At 40.0% G+C, this 20,559-nt stretch overlaps 2 protein-coding genes across 2 annotated transcripts in view; both read right to left on the minus strand.

The window, feature by feature from the left end:
• LOC139937353 (alkyldihydroxyacetonephosphate synthase, peroxisomal-like) overlaps positions 1–6,290 on the minus strand; it is a 33,065-nt gene extending 26,775 nt beyond the window's left edge. The window contains exons 1-4 of the mRNA XM_071932457.1: positions 6,038–6,290; positions 3,323–3,405; positions 2,751–2,840; positions 1,795–1,882 (exon numbers count right to left, since the gene is read on the minus strand). Coding sequence (XP_071788558.1) covers positions 1,795–1,882; positions 2,751–2,840; positions 3,323–3,405; positions 6,038–6,196 — 420 coding nt within the window. The 5' untranslated portion in view covers positions 6,197–6,290. The remainder of the gene's footprint in view (positions 1–1,794; positions 1,883–2,750; positions 2,841–3,322; positions 3,406–6,037) is intronic.
• A 662-nt stretch (positions 6,291–6,952) lies between these two features.
• LOC139937280 (protein mono-ADP-ribosyltransferase PARP4-like) overlaps positions 6,953–20,559 on the minus strand; it is a 35,692-nt gene continuing 22,085 nt past the window's right edge. The window contains exons 24-30 of the mRNA XM_071932382.1: positions 18,858–19,007; positions 17,562–17,697; positions 16,891–16,948; positions 14,009–14,115; positions 12,140–13,128; positions 11,787–11,880; positions 6,953–11,255 (exon numbers count right to left, since the gene is read on the minus strand). Coding sequence (XP_071788483.1) covers positions 10,978–11,255; positions 11,787–11,880; positions 12,140–13,128; positions 14,009–14,115; positions 16,891–16,948; positions 17,562–17,697; positions 18,858–19,007 — 1,812 coding nt within the window. The 3' untranslated portion in view covers positions 6,953–10,977. The remainder of the gene's footprint in view (positions 11,256–11,786; positions 11,881–12,139; positions 13,129–14,008; positions 14,116–16,890; positions 16,949–17,561; positions 17,698–18,857; positions 19,008–20,559) is intronic.

Raw genomic sequence — 20,559 nt, forward strand, 5'->3', positions numbered from 1 at the left:
TAACCTACAGTGTACAGGGTTTACAGAAGGGAATGGTGAAAGACTTCTCTTGAAACATTATTCCATGAAATGCTTTACTTTTTGTGAAAACATTAAAACAATTATCAATTCTCAATATCGAGAACTACGGATTTATCTCAAACACATGTCATGACACGACAAAACATGCGGAAACAAGGGTGGGTTTTCCCGTTATTTTCTCCCGGCTCCGATGACCGATTGAGCCTAAATTTTCACAGGTTTGTTATTTTATATATAAGTTGTCATGTGATACATGAAGTGTGGGCCTTTGGACAATCTGTTTACCGAAAGTGTCTAATGGCTTTAGGACAGGTGACACTAAAGGAATTCCACTTTGTGACAGAAATTAAGACTTTCTTCACAGTTACAGAACTTGACAGCCTCATAATTCTCCAGACATGTTCCTGTAGGACTATGACCGCAGTAAATCACCCCACTGAATGAAAGATGTTATCTAGTTTGCTCCGTAATCAATGAGATTTCCCAAGTGCCGCTTTGTTACAGTTACATGCAAAACAGCCATTGTCTGATCAATGCAATCTACATGTTTACAGATGACACAAAATTTATCAATCCTTTTGACAAACAGATAATACTTTGACCTCAGAGCACACAGAGTGACGATTATTGCACTTTGATCTGACAGTCCGAATTCCAAATTGTGAAACTGTCAGATATCTTTAAAAAATACATTTTGTGTACTATGTACCAGGCTGGTAAATGTATCTTCATTAGACCATGTATCTTTAAGTCGCCATCTTGTAGGGCAAACCGTATGCGCGTCTAAACGTGTACATCAAAGAAACACGCAGCATGCAGCATTCCTGGTTTGATTTCAATGGCACAAGCACGCACACACAAACGCACACACACATGCACACGCTCACTGACGCCATTTTGTAGGGCAGATATTTGAACGGTGATGTCATATTCAATACAGTCTATTGAATAAATTAGCGTGGTTCAAAAATTAAACATTCCCACAATTGTTACAAACTGTGCACTAGGAGGAGGGGGTTGAAATCAGACGTAACCTTTTTCAGTTTTACAATCTAAAAACCCTGTAAAAAGACAATTTACTAATAATAAATTCAACCCATAAATCATGCACCCTTGGTCTCAATATCTGTGCAGATTTAATGATCAGCCTTATGACAAAAGCCTTATGACAAATTGGAATGTCGGGGCGACATCATCGCCACAAACTAACTTTTACCACATCCATTTTTAAACAATAATTGCATTGTCATAAAGTCAAACTTATTTGAGTCAATTCTTAAACTCTCAATTAATTTTTGTGCAAGTCAAGGCAAGCCTCAAGTTAAATTCCCTCAAGTCAAGTCAAGACACATGTCATTTTTTTACCGACCAACGTCAATGCAAGTTACAAGTTATTTTTCCCCAAGTCAAGTCAAGTCGCAAGACAATGAAATTGGCGGCTCGAGTCCAAGTCAGAGACGCGAGTCAACAACACTTGTTCTGCTGGCTTGTCATTAACAAACTTAAGGGCAAACCCTGCAAGGGCAAAACAAATCTGAAATCAAAGTAAAGTGGAAAGCATAAAGCACGGTTCAAACTTCCTGCGAATGCGCGATAAGAATGTTGAGGTCACAAATTCGCAACGAATAATTCGCAGAATTTGAGTTGTGCTCAACTCTCTTGCGAATGTAGCAGCGAAAAACCTAGTTGTGATGTCAAATTCACGTAAAATTTGCATCACATTCGCATTCGCAGGAAGTATGAACCGGGCTTTATACTTGCTTAAAGCCTCACCTGTGGATCTACTTTCATGTCGGTATTAATTCCCTCTATTGATTCTATCCATGCTTTAAAGTGCGGCAATTCACCAGCAATGTTGTACCTGAAACGAATAAAGAGTGCATACATGTACTCTTTTATGTCTGTCAAAACAACAATTTCAGAGCTCTTGCAGGAAAATAAGAGTGGACAGCATTACAAACAGTTGTTCCCTTATCTGATATACGTCTGTAGATGCAAACACAAATTTTTAAATAAATAATGAAACTAGTTCCAAACACATGGAAAAAAGGTCCATCAATTTTCATTGTTCAACTTACATGTGGTCCCTGTAGGGAAATTTTTCAGAAAAAGGAATAATCATGATAATATTTGGAACAGTGGCAAGTCCGCACAACTGTTTGTGCAAAAGACTGAACGGCTGACGTACAAACTAATGCATGGTGAAATACATCGCTTGATGAAAAATTTTAACTTAAATAATTTCAATCTGCAAATTAATGACACACTGGACTGTCTTCCATTATGTTGCTTTTAAGGCCCTTGTTCATTATGACATTATGCATGGCTAAATTAACCCTCCAGTTGAATGTTGAATCATTATTGTATTAGTAGAGTTGATTCCAGATAGATGAGAAGTCTCCCAACGATGACTAGAGCAAGCTAGTCGAAACATTGAGACCAATTCAAGAACTGACTCCGCAGCAGTGCAGTAAATTACAATCCTATGGCTTAAGTACATAGTATTCCCAGCCAATTCTCTATACCTTCCGCCCGGGTAGCAGTTAAAACGCCGGACAGTTCTTTTCAGAACTGAGAAGTCTCCCGAACATCCGGTAAATCTACTACGCGATAGTAGAATAAAGAAAGACAGCTCTCTAAGAACAAACTCTACCAGGCGAGTAGATACACACATGGTGTTCCGACAAACCAAGTATAAATAGATGAGACAAGCTACATTTAATAAATACCTGCTTCCAGTGAAAGAGAAGTTACTGGTGTCGTCAATCTCAAACTTTGAATCTCTATAACCCCATCCATTCCACTTTAATACCTCCTGCCTGTAAACAAAAAGTATTTCAGCAAATCTTAAACCATAGATAACCATTAATAAGAAAAATAAAACACACATTAAACCCCTTACCCCTTGGTTTACACTTACTTGGATTCTTCCTCAGTCTGACGAAATCCACTGTTTGGTAACTCAACACCCAAACTTTTGCTCAACTTTTTACTGGACCATAATTATTCTTTAAAACAAGATCAGGGGCCGATTTCAAGATTTATCGTATCTGCACATTAATTGTTGTTGCTTAGTAAAGTGTGATGTCACACAATACAAATCACTATGGTAAAACTGACAATTTGTCTTACGATGGAGTGATTTGCTTTGTGAAATCGACCCAATAGCAGTTTAAAATGTCAACTCTTTTTATTTGAACAAGACAGGTTTTTACTCAATCTGCCTGGCTAGTGTTAATCCTCTGTGACGAAACAAACATACGTTATTTGTTAGCAAATTTATAAACTTGATAATTGTTACCTTCGTTTGGGAATGCGAACTCTCTTCTCTTGTACCGAGCTGGCACTGCATTCATTCAGCTGTATGGGACCTTGAGTTGTAACCTGCAAGAAATTAGATTCAACAAAATATCACATCATTAGGTGTCTTTCTGAGTTGTCTAGTGGTATAAAACCAAGAGTGGAAATGAGTCCTTGAGAAACACCATTATAAAACCATAACTGCTCTGTCCTTGTTATCGAACATAAAGAACTATTGTAATGTGGTGTTGTGTAACCCTCATCAAGGATCCCAGATTGTTTGGTATAAAAAGAAGGTGCTCTTCCAATTGATTCTGGCAAGGTCCGGCATCAAGTTATGTAACCTCACCTTGCATTTCTTTGAGGCATTAAAAAAACATAATAAAATAATTCTGAATCCGTTTATTTGGAATTGAATATAACGACAAATTGATCAGAGCAAGATTAGAGCCAACAAACTCTACAACCAGCTGGCACTCCACTCCACAGTAAGCTCAGCATTGGTCCATATAGACGATGTGACCTATGTTTACATTTAAACCGCGCTCTGTTGAAAAAACGATGTACACGTATACGTCATGTTTCGCCGAACAAAAAGACATGTAGTCATGGTAAGATTGCATACACTTTTTAGCTGGCTGCCAAAACACAAAGGTTTTGCCCGGCGGTATGCGCGCGAATCATGTTATGGTTTTGGTGTGACATCAGAGGTCACATCGTCTATAATCGTCTCTGAAAAAAAAAAGGTGCAATAAATGATAAACTCCCACCGTTATTACGGCGACCGCCATATTGTCACTGGATGGTGAAGATTCTGAATATTTAATCACTTCTTGCAAATTGTTTTCTTGCGGAATGGAATTTCTGGACCCACTGGAGCTTAATGAAAGTACAAAGAACACAGATTGACATATAGAGCCTATAATATCTATAAAATATTGGTGAGATTCGGTTTCTTAAAAAATTGAACAGGTTCTATAATTGTGACTGGCAACAAAGTTTGTACATGGTGACCTACACTAGAAACTATAAGGCGCCTTAAATCTACATCAACGAGGTTCCTGGAGACTACCCCTAGAACTATGAGGCTTGTTCCGCTATCGCCTCCGCTATCGCCACAGAGCCGTTTGCGAACGAACGTCATAATCATAGTTCTAGGGTAGTCACCTGGAGACGACAGGGGTTGTTCTAAAACCCCCTCGACCCACGAACCTCGACTTTTGTGCTTTTTTTCTTTTCTGTACACCAAAATTGCCACAGTTCACATTATTTTATTTATTTTAAATCTACGGACATAATTCTTTGTTGGCAGGGGCCGTCCAGGGTAAGGCAAAAGTTTTAAAAAAAACTGTCATCAAAGCGATGTGCCCTCTCGGACCCCTCCAACAAAAAAAATACATGTTTATAAAAACCAGCCAATCACGCACACAATTTTATATGCTGACGTCGACTATACTTCTTCCATACCTCGCCATCACAGCTAAGCGTACGAGACACACCATACACGAAGCAAACTGCGCATGATTGGCTGGGTTTGGGTCCTGTGGCAATTTTGATGTACAATGTACAGAAGAAAAAAAATCGCGGCATTACCACGCATATCTCTTGGTCGACCCAAGCCTGTATAAATAAAGATTATATCCAAACTGGGAACCTGGGTTTACCGCCTGAGTATGATTACGTGGCCAACTCCATGAACTCAGACAGGCAGATATTCGGCTGATTGCTCCCGTCCTGTGTACTTTGCTCTATGCGTAGCTCGAGGTTGTAGACCCAACCGACCAAATGGCCCATAGGTGTTTTGGGGTTGTTGTCTGCCACACCCGCGGCCACACAGGGGGACTACACTGCTCGTACTGCCCGTACGGCCAACGAGAGCAGGATTTGTGTGCACATGACGTGCGGAAGTGAAGTAACTAAACTCCAATTATATGCAAAGTGGCCTCATTTGTCCTAGGGAAAATATGCAGACCATTTCATTTCGGATTTTGGTGTTGACACATAATGTTACATTGGACGGAAGTTGCGTCCCCTGTTCTTTAGATCACACACTGTGAGATCTAAATCGGGAACTTAATTCCTGCTCGGCCGTTAATGAATTCGCAATTGGGACACACTTCAAATACAGCGCGGACGGCGAGGGGTCGTGGGGGTCGAGGTTTTTTTAGAACAAACTAGACGACAGCGGATCAAAATCAGTTCAAAGTGCAAGTGAAGTAGTGTAGCCATAGCCTATATAGGGCCAAGAAGCAGAGGCCAGGGGAGTCCAGTGTAGGAAAAGTTTATGTATCCCCTGCCACAACATTTTTTTGGTTATGAAAAAAATTAACAGTACGTAGTAGTTCCACTATTCATGCTATTCTAATTTATTTACTCACAAAGTGACAAGTCAAACAAAAGAGACATCCACGTATTCCTTGTTAAAAAATGAACGAACAAGTTGTGGCAGGCGAAAAGTTTTCCCCAGCTAGCAGTGGCATGCAGAAGATGATGGGATAACTTTCCGTATGGCGCCACCACTTTTTCACTAATTTTTACAAAAAGGGATATATCAATCAGGTAAATAAGTTCCTATATTATTTTATATCGAATGAAAAAGTGGTGGCGCCATACGGAAACTTTTCCAGATGATGAACAGTGTGTTTGTTATGTTTTAGTTAAATGTTAGGCATGTTTTGTCACCATCATCATGGTCATTGTCCATGCCAGTACCTACCGTCTCATCGCCTCGTTTCCCCGTATCACAATTGCTGCTTGCGCCACTCCCAGACCGGCACGCAAAGTCACTACTTAGCGCTGTAGTTTTGTCTTTGCTTGAGTCAAACTGAGGCTTGAGGTGCCCCAGGATCACATTGGTACGCTCCCTAGCAGCCATATTTTCCCAAGTCAGACAAAGATCTTGATCGGGAAAGTCGGTAATAAAATAAAACTACAGGCAGCCCTGGACTCTCGCTCTCTCCGATGTGCAAACTACATTCACAACGTCAACAACGACAACGTGTGTTATGTGAATGGCCTTGTTTTAATAAACTTGCTTAAGTCGCACAAGGGCAAACTACCACACTTACCAATCTAATTTTCTTCATTGCATAAATTTAGAAAAATTAAAACGTACTCTTTTTATGATTTAAAAAAAATGAATAAAAGCTTTCTAATATCAAAAATACACCAGTTAAAAATTATACACAAAATATTTTATGTAATGCTTTATTAAAAGGACTAGTGTAGCTCTAGGTAAATTTCGCATCACGCCATACACGATTCTTTTTGTCAAAGAAGTAGTGACATGACCAGGGGCGCCCCCTAGACAGGTGGTGAAGTTGGGGCGGGGGTTGAAGGGGGGGGGCTCTAAAATATTGATGTAAGAATATGTGAATAAAATCAACAACAACGACAATCTTCGAGTAATACCATTGTTGACGCTGGCAGAATTACCAGCGGGGCATAAACCGTCCGGAACAACAAGGATGAAAAATTAATTATTTTTGTCTCAATGCGACTGAACCGGTCGCAAAATGAAAACTCTGGCTGCTCAGCTTGCGACAGTTCGCAGTGAAATTGGGGGGGGGGGGCACGGAATCGCCGGGGGGGGGGGGCACATAATCATGTTCAATGTGCGCACGAGGGCGCTCTGAGTTTACGAAATGTGAAATGGTTATCAAGATGATCTGAATTTCTGAATGTCATGCAGGCAGATATTTCCCTCAAAACCAGCAACTAACCTCAGTCTCTGGTAAACGCTCATTCGAGCAAATCAAATAACTGCTTATGTTTCGTGAAATCCTTTATTAATCTGTTTGAGTGTTCAGGAACTTTTAGTCAAGAATAATATAAATGAGTCAACTGAAAGAATGTAGAGGCTATTTCCCTACACACAATAATCATCACACTTAATTAAAACATAACACAGTCAGCATGTAAAAAATAAGAAGAATGATCCAATAGCCTGTAGAGTAAACAATGTGGTTGTGTGCCCCCCCCCCCGGGGGGGGGGGTGTCTACCCGCAAGTAAGTTAGTATTATATACACCCCGCTTGGGCAATTTGCCCAGATCTGTATAGTCTTTGTGCAACTTGCCCGAAAAGATATACCAACTGAGCAACATAGATCGGCCAACTTGTCTATACATCATGCCCAACTTGGGCAAATTTAATTGTCTACATTATGATACACAATGCCCAACTTTGAAAACTTGTAAAAATTGATATCGCGTGCCCCAATCGGGCAATTTGTCGACATTGATATACATTTGCCCCGCTTGAGCAACGTGTCTACATGGAATGCCAAACTTGGGCAACTTAGTACGCCCAATTAGGGCAGCTTGCCTACATTGATATCATATACACCGGTTTGACAACTTGTCTATACATTGATATACGCCTCTTGACTAAATTGAACAATTATCTGTCGACATTGATAACTTACGGTATGATACCGTCCCGATTGGGAAACTTGTCCATACTGATAATTATAAACCCCGACTTGGCAGTTATTTTGTCTACATTGATATACATATGCCGAACTTGGGCAACTTGTCTACATTAATAATTTGCCGAACTTGGACAACTTGTCTACATTAATAATCCGTCCAACTGGGCAACTTGTCTAGCTACATTGACAACTTAGTATGCCCCACTAGGGCAACTTGTCTACATTGCTATTATTTGCTCCAATTTGGCAGTTATTTTGTCTAACATTGATATAATCAATAGTTACAGGTAAAAACTTTCATACTCACATTGATATCATATGCCGAACTAAGGCAACTTGTCTACATTAATAATATATGCCCAACTTGGACAACTTGTCTAGCTACATTGTCATATGTCCAACTTGGGAAAAAAAATCTACATTGATATATTAATATGCCCCACTTGGACAATTTTTCGACATTGATATACAATAATTTTATGCCCAACTTTGACAACTTGTCTGCCCAACTTGGGCAGCGTGTCTATATACATTATGCCGAACTTTGACAACTTGTCTACATTCATATCAGTCCAACTTGGGCAACTTGTCTGCATTGCTATAATATACAGTATGCCCGTTAGGGCATTTTGCCTAAATTTATATCACAAATTACAGGTAACTGTCATACTCACAGGTGTTTGTTTTAATGATTTTAATGATTTATGTTTGCTATTTCTTCTTCTGTGACTAAACAGAATAAAACTATTCTGAAGTAAACAACAATATCTTATAACGGTCTAAACATAATTTTACTTTTAAGAATAATTATGATATACACATTTCGATGAATATAATAGCTATTTTTTTTCTTCTAATTAGTATGAAGTTGCAATCAATCTTCAATAATGATATTGTTTCAGATAAGATTGAGAAAGAAAAAGCATGTTTCTCCAGATTTGCCTTTATAACATACAAAGCTGGACATGGTGAAAACTTCCCTTGACAGGTTTGTGCCTGCATGCCGTACTTTGTCTAAAATAACTAAAAACAATAGTTCAGATCTCACGAGACCAAAAACCTGATGTCCTCAAGATGGAAAAGTACTTTTTTTTCCCCGCACCCTTCTCGTGCCTTCAATTCACGCTTGAGCCTTAAGCCCGGTTCATACTTCCTGCGAATGCGAAACGAATGTTGACGTCACAACTTCGCAACGAAAAATTTGCAGCAGTTCAACTCTGCTCAACTCAATTGCGAATATCGCTGCGAAAGGAGGGGTGTGACGTCGAATTCACGTCATTTTCGCTTCGAATTCGCATTCGCATGAAGTATGAACTGGGCTTTAATTTACCCAGACTTGCTATTTTAATTATATCGGTCATAAAATGTGAATAAATCTTTAAATATAACCATGCAATGTTGTCAACAAAGCCGAAGCCCGTCTCGAACCCCACCCCCAGAGAGAGGCACCGCAAACAAAATAATACAACAGATTTTACGAACCTAAAACATAATATAGCATTTTTTTTAAAGCGCACTTTATCTGATCTGCACATGCCACGAAAACGCCATCGACTCAGCGCTGGGAAGATTTTTTGTTGTGGCCGAAAGCCAGAAATGAGGCAATTAAATTCAGTAGTTTTCCCTGAAACCACGAACAAAGTTACTCGGGAAGGTCGGAGTTTGTTTGTTTGTTGTTTGTTCGTTCGCCACTCCCGAGGGCTACCCCTTCCGGAATAAGGGTGCCATATGTAAGCGCAAAACCAAAACACGCAACCTCAAATCCCATACATCAATCAAATTGATACAAAGGTGTAATTGAGTTTTTTTTTTCAGATGAGCCAGTACCATGGCAACAAAAAATGCACCAAATGGCTTGGATAAGGCCTTCAATCAAAAACATTTCCAACATCTGAGCAGGGCACATCATCCCCATACTCCCCAACGGATCAATATGATGACAAAGGTGGTAAAATTGGGCAGAGCAGACGTGTGGCTCAAGATTAAAGAGCCTAATTGGCAAATGTACCCCATGAGCGAATACTTGAATCGAGTCCTGCACGCCGTCCTTGAGACAAGCAGCTGCATCCATCTTGATGTGAAAGATGTTATAGGGAAGTGAAATCAAAGCCATCAGAGAAAGAACTTTTGCCCCTTTAAGTTGCTCTCAAAGAGGGGAAAAATCCGGGAGGAACAGCTGAAACTGATGGAACTCTTAGGAAGGTAATTAGGAAGTGTTTCCCAAAGGGAGAATTACTTTAGCGTCGTACATAGAAACTGTACCCCACAAGATCCCCACGACTAATGAGCCACCGGTCCGTGTGCCCCATCGAAGAGTACCCCTCACCACTAAATGGCAGACACCAAGGCTCCTCAGACCCTTATACACACAATATTGATAGCATACGCCTCTGCGTAGACCATCAGGCTATAAAATACAAACAGACAAAGATGACCGACCGTCTGAACAGCCCAGCAGTTTCCCATAAGCTGATGGAGGTCTTTTTTGGCGATCTCAACATAACAATGGACGTCTCTTTCTATCTTTCGACGATATCCTGGTGTTTTCCAGCTCCTTTGATGAACACAAAGATTGGAAGTGGTAATCTAGGGCTAATAAAGCCGGAAACCCAGGAAGTGCCACTATTTCCGGAGAGAATGTCAGGACACCTGAATGTATATTATTCACAATGTGGGGATATCGGATGGGGAATGTTTTTACGCGAAAAAGGTCACCAGAAGGTCACTGGCATAGAACAATTTCCAGTGTTGAGTTGTAAGATATTACTTAGGACACTTATAGGGCCTAATACTAATATTTAGGTAAATTCTTACTTAATTTTCTAGAGCCTAGCGTTTACAATAGATGTCACAGTAGATGGATTGCACATGACCGCCATCTTTGATGACAAACGATGGACAGATGCACACGTGCATGAGCTGCACACGAGCAAAAACGTGAACGTGAACGTCGAAAAATGGGCTGTTTCTAAGTGATGTCACAACTTAGAGTATAATTTTTGTATTTTGTACTTACGTACAAGTTGGCCACACCTTCCATTAAATCACTGTTTGGGCATTATTGGGAATTTGGTTCTATTATGGGCTACCCGGTGCAAAATGGAGGATATTTCCCCCTGCACCCGTTCGAGAATGAATGAATGAAGGACGATGGCGTGGTGTGGCGATTTATGTCAAAAGCAAGAAATTATCTTGTCGATCCCTGCCCCAATAAATCTGTTCCATTCATTCCATTTTACCAAACAGTACTAACTTCGCCCCCATTAACTCCCAATCCAACTCAAATCCTAGTATCGCCTGTATCTCCATTTGGGACACTTTGATGAACTCTTTTGCCTTCATCACTGAGTCGGAGAGCTTTTTCTGATCAGTATCCCCTGGATTCGTTGGGTGGACAAGCAAACGAGTAACTATATGACTTTTCGCCATGATTGTCGCCAAGAGCTGGAAAATCTTATCAATGACGCCCTCGACGTCCAAAACAACTCCATGCGATAGCAACTCTAAAACATTAAAACACACAGAATGATTTGGTGAAAGGATCATCTTCATAAATATCCTATTTTTATGCAGGTTTGCCGAAATCTAGCAGGAAAAATACCTGCATTCATGTTTATTCATGGACTAATTTCATAAGAATCGATTTGGCAGCAGGTGATTCCGTAACAATTTCCCTTTCAAAATTAGCATGTTGTGATATGGTATTTCTAGTCTGCCTAATTTTTGTTGTGTTAGCAAAATGGATGCTTGGGTGTTTGTTTTTATATAATAAAATAAAAGTTTACAAAGTTTACACGTTTTATAATTTGATGGTATGATTGTTCTACACAATAGTGCACACAGTCGTACATCATTGCGTATCCGAAGACCTGCTTGATTCCTTTCCATTGCTCTCTTTGAAACAAATCTCTGAAAGTGCCCAATTTATGGCATTAGGACTACCTATGTTTAGGTCATAATTTTTATAGATAAAAGGGGAGCCTTAATTGTTTTATGGAACACATTGATTAAACACCATGTTTAAAAATTCTCACCTGATTCTAGTTTTTCTTTGATGAGTCTGCGTGAGTCAATGTGTTGAACGACGAGAATCTCTTCAAAACCAGGAAAGAATACCCAAGAACCGTTCTGTGACAATCAAAGAGTAAAGAAAATTCTCGATCAAACTTAACTACTTTATTTTATAACATTATTGAATTTTGATCTTTACTACATGCATACCCCCCCCCTCTCACCAACGGCCCATAGCAATTGTTGTGCTCGTCTCGTCTAAAAAAAGAATTGGGCTAGATTCTTTACAATGAACACTAATTACTACTCAATGAAATTGCTGCATTAAAAAAATAAAAAATAAGGAGTGTACAGGCAGAATTCCATAGTAACATACCTGTCCTTGCATGCTAAGGAGGCGTTCTGTGTTGGTCGACATCCCTCTTGGTTGATCTATAGATAGAGCACACATCGCCATATCATCCATCCCCATACCATCCATCCCCATGTCAGCCATCCCAATTTCTGCCGCCATTTTGAGACTCTCCCATGGCGCCCTGGATCGCTCCTCCTCTGATTGTAATCTATCCCAACTTACCCCTGTCAGGGGGACTGCGGGCAGGGATCGAGGTAGGGATCCAAGAGATCGAGGTGGGGGTGAAGCGGGTACGTACTGAGCGGGTGCCCCTGGGAGGGGTGGGTGTGGGGGTGGAGCGGGTACATACTGAGCGGGTGCCCCTGGGAGTGGTGGATGTGGGGGTGGAGGGGGTGGAGCGGGTGCAGATTGAGCGGGTGGGTAAGATTCTCCTGGAAGGGGGTGTGGATGTGGGAGTGGAGCGGAAACAGACTGAGCGGGTGGGTATGTAAGTTCTCCTGGGAGGGGTGGATGTGGGGGTAGAAAGGGTTCAGACAGAGCGCGTGGGTAATGGTGTTCTCTTCTTGGGAGGGGAGGACGTGTGATACCTTCGGTGAGTAGGGCAATGGGCTCGTCATCTAGTGTACATGTATCGCGATGCATTGCAAGGCCAGTTGGCCTTATCATCTCTATTTCCGTCTCGTCTAAAGTATCTTCCAAGGACAACTCTTCTTCACGAAGCTCAAGTGATTTGCGACGAATACTTTTCTTAAGCCGGAGTGCTAATTTCGTAAAAACATTCTTAGGCTTACGTTTTGGGGTTTCAACAGCTGGTTCGTAATGCACTTCTTTCTTTCGCACCACCACGGATGGCAAAAGGTCCAATTCTTTTGGTTCCGGCCTCCATTCTTCTTGTAGTACTACAGGGAAGTCTTCCATCATGACTAATTGATCGAATTCGGGTGAAGCTGGAATTTCTATTTCTATAGCTTGCCGTCTCTCTGGGAGAACTTCAATGGTTAACATCGACTCTGTACAGATTTAAAAAGAAAACAATTGACTGTAACAGTTGTGAATTCAGTTAACTGCGAACCCCATTATTCTACTATCCATACAGAAATATATCCTCAAACAGCAGCAGCAGCAGCAGCAGCAGCAGCAGCAGCAGCAGCAGCAGCAACAGCAGCAGCAACAGAGACAAAGTACTGCATGCCCATTGTGAATTATCGAAAACAATTTGATAAAGTGCAATTTGGAAACGCACTGATTGAAAATTTAACCTTTCTTCAAGGGAAATATTCGGGTCTGAGAAAATAGCACTGTTGAGACAACTCTCCTCCAACCCATCATACGTTGTTTATTTCTATATCACAAATGCAAGCAATCGAAACAAGCATATTTAAAGACATTTGACACTATTGGTAATTGTCAAAGACCAGTCTTCTCACTTGGTGTATTTCATAATATGCATTAAATAACAGACCTGTGAAAATAATCTCGTACCTGTGCGAGATAATAATGCAAGAAAAAACACACTTGTCACACGAAGTTGTGTGCTTTTGTATGGCTGATTTCGAGACCTCAAGTTCTAAACTTGAGGTCTAGAAATCAAATTCGTGGAAAAATACTTCTTTCTCGAAAACTACGTCACTTCAGAGGGAGCCGTTTCTCACAATGTTTTATACCGTCAACCTCTCCCCATTACTCGTTACCAAGTAAGGTTTTATGCTAATAAACTTTTTGAGTAATTACCAATAGTGTCCACTGCCTTTAAGGGGCATGGAAAAACATCAGTATTGTTGAACCACCGTTCAAGCTACATTTGTCCACAATCTGGCAATGTGTGCCCCTTTTTTTAATTAAACGCTTGACCCTCAAATGAAAAGAATTGAGAACAAATTTTTTATTTACCGTCATCATCTTCCTGTGATATTTGGGGAGAAAATGGTATGGATGGAACGAGTCGTCTTGCTTTACTCATTGGTTGGTCCTGCTGTCTTTCCATTTCAATCTTACACCTTCATTGCAACCAAAACCAGCAATATTGTGAGGCTATAAATATGGCGCAATTATTATTAAGGACATTTTACTTGGGGGAGGGGACAATATATTGTATGTTTGGGTGTGCTGTTTGAGTGAACACTATTTTGTAATAACTCATAAATGCTAGCATAAAAACTTACATGGTATCAAGCAATGGAGAGTAGTACGAAACATTGTAGTATGAAACATTGTGCACTGCAAAAACGTTGGTCAAATTATTTGTTGGGCAAAGTAACTTCAACAATTATTGGTCAATAATTGCCCAACAAAACCAATAATTGGTGTTGTTGGGCAAACATTTTGTTTGCCAATTTTTTGTTTAAAAAGCGGAACAAAAGTTGGGCAAGTGTTGGGCAAATAATTCGTAATCTGAATTTATCATAACTGTTGGTTACACTTTTGCTTATTTATTGGGCAACTTTTTGGGTAACTTTAATTAATTTTGATTGTTGGTTAAAATGATGCACATCAGTTGGTCGAAATCATCCGATCATGCGCACTACGATCAAAGAGTTGCCCAAAAGTTGGGTATGGTATAAAAAACATAGCGATATTTTCCAACATGGCGAGTGGAGGAGTGGCTGTGACGAGCGGGGTTGTCCAGTAGATATAGATCAAATTTGAAGGTTAGTTTTTAACTAAATATGAAGTTGTGTTTTCTATTCAGTCGTACATAGTCGTGACAGTTGCAGAGCGAGCAACACAGCGACACTACTGTTGAATTAGTTTCAGTTTTTAGTTTCAGTTTCATCATGCCATTATGTGCAATGCCGGTTGTGGCATGTATGCGTGTGCTTGCGCTGCAACTGTCACGACTGTGTACAACAACTGAACAGGAAACAAACTGTATTTAGTTAAAAACTAACCTTCCAAAGCATCTACAAACCACTGAGCACCCTCTCGATTTTGAGAGAGATGTCGAGGTCACAGCTCACTACCGTTTGCCATCGTGGAAAAGATATTTTCTATGCCTGGTTGTATGACGTATCACAGGAGAAACTGTAAATCAAAGGGTTAAATATGTTCACCATTTGTTGGATAACACCGAAAAGGGTTAAATCATCGCCCAATAAGTGGATTATTGATAATGTATTAAATACCCAGAAAATGGGTAAACAAAATATTACCCAACTGTTGGTTAGCAAAATATACCCAACTATTGATGAGGAAATATACCCAATTATTTGGCAATCAGAGTGCCCAACTTTGATGGGTAATATTTTGCCCAAAAGTTGGAGGAGTTCACTATTCGCCCTTAATTGGGTAAAAGGTTGGGCATTTTTTTACCCAATTTTTTTACAGTGTGAGAAAGATTAATTTTCCACGAATTTGATTTCGATACCTCAATAAGATTTTGAGTTCCCGAAATCAAGCATCTAAAAGCACACAACTTCGTGTGACAAGGGTGTTGTTTTCTTCCATTATTAACTCGCAACTTCGAGGACCAAATGAGTTCAAGTTGTCACAGGTTTGTTATTTTATGCATACGTTCAGATGCACCAAGTGAGAGGAATGGTCGTTCACAATTACCAGTAGTGTCCAGTGTCTTTAAGCATAACCTCTGAAGGAGTTTAGCTGCGGAATGGCTTTGCAATACTACTATTTAATATTTTTATACAAACAAAGCAAACAACGCATGTCTCGTTAATAAAGCAAAACTTAGAATGACAGGCGCAGCCATATGATAATCTCATTTTGAAAATAAGTTGGCTATAAGAAGTATACCGGTTGTTTTATTCTCAACATTTCGACTGAAGCATGTCATTAACCGAGAATGGAATATAAATTATTATCCTTAGCATACAAAGCTTCCAATCCTGCTTCATATTTTAAATTATCGAGATGTCAAGTTCTTTGGTAAAAAGAGGTTAGACCATATCCAAGTAAGCTTGACGCGCACACAACTTTTCCAAACAAAGAATACCAATGGCAGACTTTGGAGCACGAAGTGGCAGCAGAATTCAGGTAAATTTCCAGTGATTACGTATAGCTCTGAGCATACGCACATTACCGAGATCAATGAATTTTACCTGGTAAGTCTGCTGCCACCAAGCGTCCCAAAAACTCCCATTGGCGTAAAGATTATAGTAATTAAACTGCGATGGACTTATTCCCCGGATAATTGTAAATTTATTATGCGCAGCAGTTTAATGAACTTAGAGCCCGGCTGCAACTATTTTTTCTGCACATCTAAATTTGCCACTGTCGTAGTGCTTATCAATGGGGAATTTTGCTGTTCGAAATCGATTTAAAAAGGGAATCCTTACAAAAAACATCTGGAAAATGTTTGAGAATGACATTTCTTATGTGCTGAAGAAAAACGAAATAATGTCCAGATGCGGATGTTGAACTGGTTTAAGTTCACCCTGCCCATCCACGAGCGCAGTCAAAAGGAAACCACCGGTGAGGTGCCATCCAATGTCGTTGTTTAGGGCCAACATTGGATGGACATTACAACCGTACATACATGTGCGTTTGATTAGCTTCCCCTGGTCGACCCCGATCTGCCCGGTGCGTTCAAATAGCTTTACGTCATTTCAGGGGCTCACCCGGGTCAGCCCCAAGTGCCCTGCTCGTGGAACGGGTCACTTGGGGCTTGCACGAGGTGCATGACGTCACCACGAAATGTATGATACGAAATGTTTTAAATGCCCAGCGCAGTATACCGCCTGCCACCTGGAAGGCACAAGAATGTAGTTCAAGGCGATCGAATGGTCTACACACCAGTCATTTATGGAACGAATACTCACGTTTCCGCCCATTCAACAGCTTGCTGTAAAGAGTCCAGCTCATCCACATTGGAGAAATCTGTTAACGTTAAAAACCACGGTTCATCTAATTCATAAATGGCGTTATATTCATGAGCCTCGAAAAAGTGTGACATCAGAAGTTCAGGCTATTTATCGTGCTGTTTTTACTGCCATTATGAACGTTTGTTGCAGATCAGTAGGCCTATGTCCAACAAACCTTTCTGTCCAACGTACAATATGTCTGAGAAACCTTGTGGACGTACGTCCTCTTAAAGTATCTAAATAACTGGGGCCACGGGTCAAGATGGGTGGGGCAGGGTTGGGCAGGCATGTCCGATTTCTTCCTAGGCTTTAATTCTGTACGCGGGGAATTCTCGAAGTACAGAAGATTAGATAGAAGCTGTGTGTTTGTCAAAGTTACATTTCCCTCCAAAAACTCCTGGCTGACCCGGTTCCATGGATCGGCACATCTGAGCCGTTATGGGCCAGTGTGACCCAAAATGACACACAAATGGGTCATTCTGGAGCAGACCCTCATAAGCTAAAATCCCATGTTTCAACCAGTTTCCCGGCTAGCCTGACTCAAATATGGATCAGACCTCAATAATGACCCGAGAGTTGTTATATATAGGGTAGACTTAAAGTTGATTGAAAGACTGTTTGGATTTTACCTTCCGATAACGTCGTCTCCAGAACCTCTGCCGGTAAATGTTTCTTCACCTCCTCAGAGGCATCATTGACAAGATCAAATGCCTGCCTCATATCAGGTTCAACACGAGCACAGAACTTTGAAAAGCGATGAGCAACCTAAAAAAACAAAAACACGTGTAAAACTATTTCCAGATCATCTCATCTTTAGACAGGTGCGTTCACACACGTTTGTCAACCCAGTAAAAAGAGACCTTGTCTTTTTTCTCCCATTAGTTGCAGTGTTTATTTCATTTTTTACATACTTATTTGGTTGTCATCCGTCGTCATTTTCGAACAAATTCCTTTGGAAAATTTATTTCTTTTCTAAAACTTCGCCAACCTTATAAAGCCTCGCCTTACAACTTTGTTACGGTTTGGTTGAAACATTTACGTTAGCACAGCACAACAGGTCCATGCACATAAAGCCAGCAAACTGCAGTCAGCCAGGGTTGTCAAAACCCATACAAATTAAACCCATTTTGGGATGTTTCTTCTTCTTCTTCTTCTTCTTCTTCTTCTTCTTCTTCTTCTTCTTCTTCTTCTTCTTCTTCTTCTTCTTCTTCTTCTTCTTCTTCTTCTTCACTTTAGGTTCGCCTTTATGTTTGAAGATAAACGCATTATCATATACACAAGGGCGAGCACATAGCGATAAGAGTGTCCTTTAAGAGACTTGACACTAGTAATCGCCAAACCAGTCTTCTGACTTTGTGTATCTCTTGTGTATCTCAACATATGCACAAAACAACAAACCTGTGACAATTTGAACTCAGTTGGTCGTCGAAGTTGCGAGATAATAGATGAAGAAAAAACACCCCTGTCACAAGTTGTGTGCTTTCAGATGCTTGATTTTAGGACCTCAAAATCTAATTATGAGGTCGCGAAATCAAATTACAATATTTTAGTGGGAAATACTTCTTTCTCGAAAACTACGTTACTTCAGAGGGAGCCGTTTCTCACAATGATTTATACGATCAACAGCTCTCCATTGCTCATTACCAAGTAAGTTTTTATGCTAACAATTATTTGGAGTAATTACCAATAGTTTCCATAGTGCCTTTAAGCATTGATATTTTTTATAACACACAGGACACAGCTTAAAACGTTGCGTCTGAATAACAAAGCAATTATTAATAGTTTTAGTGGCTTGCTCAATGACACATTAGTGTAAAAACCGTGACTCGAACCCACACTCTGCTGATCAGAAACACCAAAAGAGCTCAAGTTGTCTCATTAGATGAAACTATAGGAATATACAATGGAATTATACAGATATTTACCTTTAAGGTAAGGGGTTGAGTGTGAGACAGTTTTTCCTTGGCTACTTTGTAGGCCTTTGAAAAGTACTTCTCAGCAGTTTTGAAGGAATATGAGTCTGCTGCTGCAATAGCCGTCTGGAGGAGTTTGTTCACAAGATTAGAAGGCGAGATCTGCAATCAAACGTGATTCAATAATTGCAGTTTTATTATAAACATTAACTGACATAATTCACGAGAAATTCTGAAAAACATTCAGGATTCATTGAACAAGTCTTTCAAGATGCTATCTATAATCTTGACTGGATAAATCATCACCCAAGTCATTTTCGTTGTTAGATTCATTTATCTTGGCAAAGTAATTTACACCTGTGGAGCTCTGTAATGTATGTTTTCTTTTGTAGTATGCCATTTTTGTGATGTGGTTGTGTCTTTAATGATATCAGCTTGGAATAAGATACAAAAGCAAAGTTAGGCTTATTGGCCAGGTCACACAGACCCCAATAACGAAAACGAGAACGATAAAATGCACGCTCTCGATTGGTTGAATTGCTCCACGCAAAATACGCCGCCACGCTTATATTCAACCATTCGAAGGCATGCATTTTTAACGTTCTCGTTTTCGTTCTCGTTCTCGTTATCGAGGCCTGTGTGACCGGGCCTTTAGTCAGAGTATGTCATGAGAACGATATTTGGCTAAAGGGCCATTGCAGATTTTTGTCCTTTGATGAAACGGGTATAAACCACAAGGGAAAGAGACTGGGTAACTATTTAAATGATTTCAGCTTGAACACAAAATAGAGCGGGATTTGAACGAGCGACCTCCGGTTTAAAGTCACCTGGAAATATTTATACGTGTAAAAAATATATAAAGTTGTTCGGGGGCTGACTCCGCCTACCCCTTTTGTGACGTCAATCGAGGCAGACTTTGCCTGCAATGCGTATAGTAAACACACGTGCAAAGTACATACGTCCAAGTCGTGAGTTGGTATATTTCAAAAAGTGTTTTTCTGCATTCAGAAAACGTACAAACTCACGACATGGTCCTTACATGTAATTTGCAACTGTGTTTACTCGACGCATTACAGGCAAAGTTTGCCTCGATTGACGCCACGAACAGCGCCCTCTCGGGTCGGGGTCTACTCTTAAATTTGTAAATAACATAAGAACTGAAACCTTAGTTAACTGTTTATTTACATTCCACTCATCAAAACAAATATGTTGGTGACAAAAGCTATATTTTGAAAAAATACCACTTCTATGTGACTTTAAAGTGCCAGTGCTCTGTACCAACTGAGCTGTATATAGATCAAGTTCTTTGTTAGAGTCTTCCTATTTTGCCAAAATATGAGTGGAGTATCGAATCCATTTGATTATTAGCAAGTAAAAGTGGGTACCAACCATATCTTTATAGCCGCAGTATTTAACCAGACACCAGAAAAATATCAATTTCCAAAACTAGCGTCAAGAATTCTTTTGAGATTAAAACTTGTTGACAGTAATTTTATTTATTTCTTATCAACGAAGGGGACTCCAGACCAAATAATTTTGCAGGATGCTTACTATACTATCACTACAATCTTCATAAAAAGTAAGCGTTCAGATGAAAATAAAACACTTAAACACTTGTTAAAGGTTTTTACCACAAATTATGACCCCTTCCTTAAAGGAACACGTTGCCTTGGATTGGACGAGTTGGTCTATAAAAAAGCGTTTGTAACCGTTT

Source organism: Asterias amurensis, chromosome 5 (assembly GCF_032118995.1).
Source record: "Asterias amurensis chromosome 5, ASM3211899v1".
Classification (NCBI taxonomy): domain Eukaryota; kingdom Metazoa; phylum Echinodermata; class Asteroidea; order Forcipulatida; family Asteriidae; genus Asterias; species Asterias amurensis.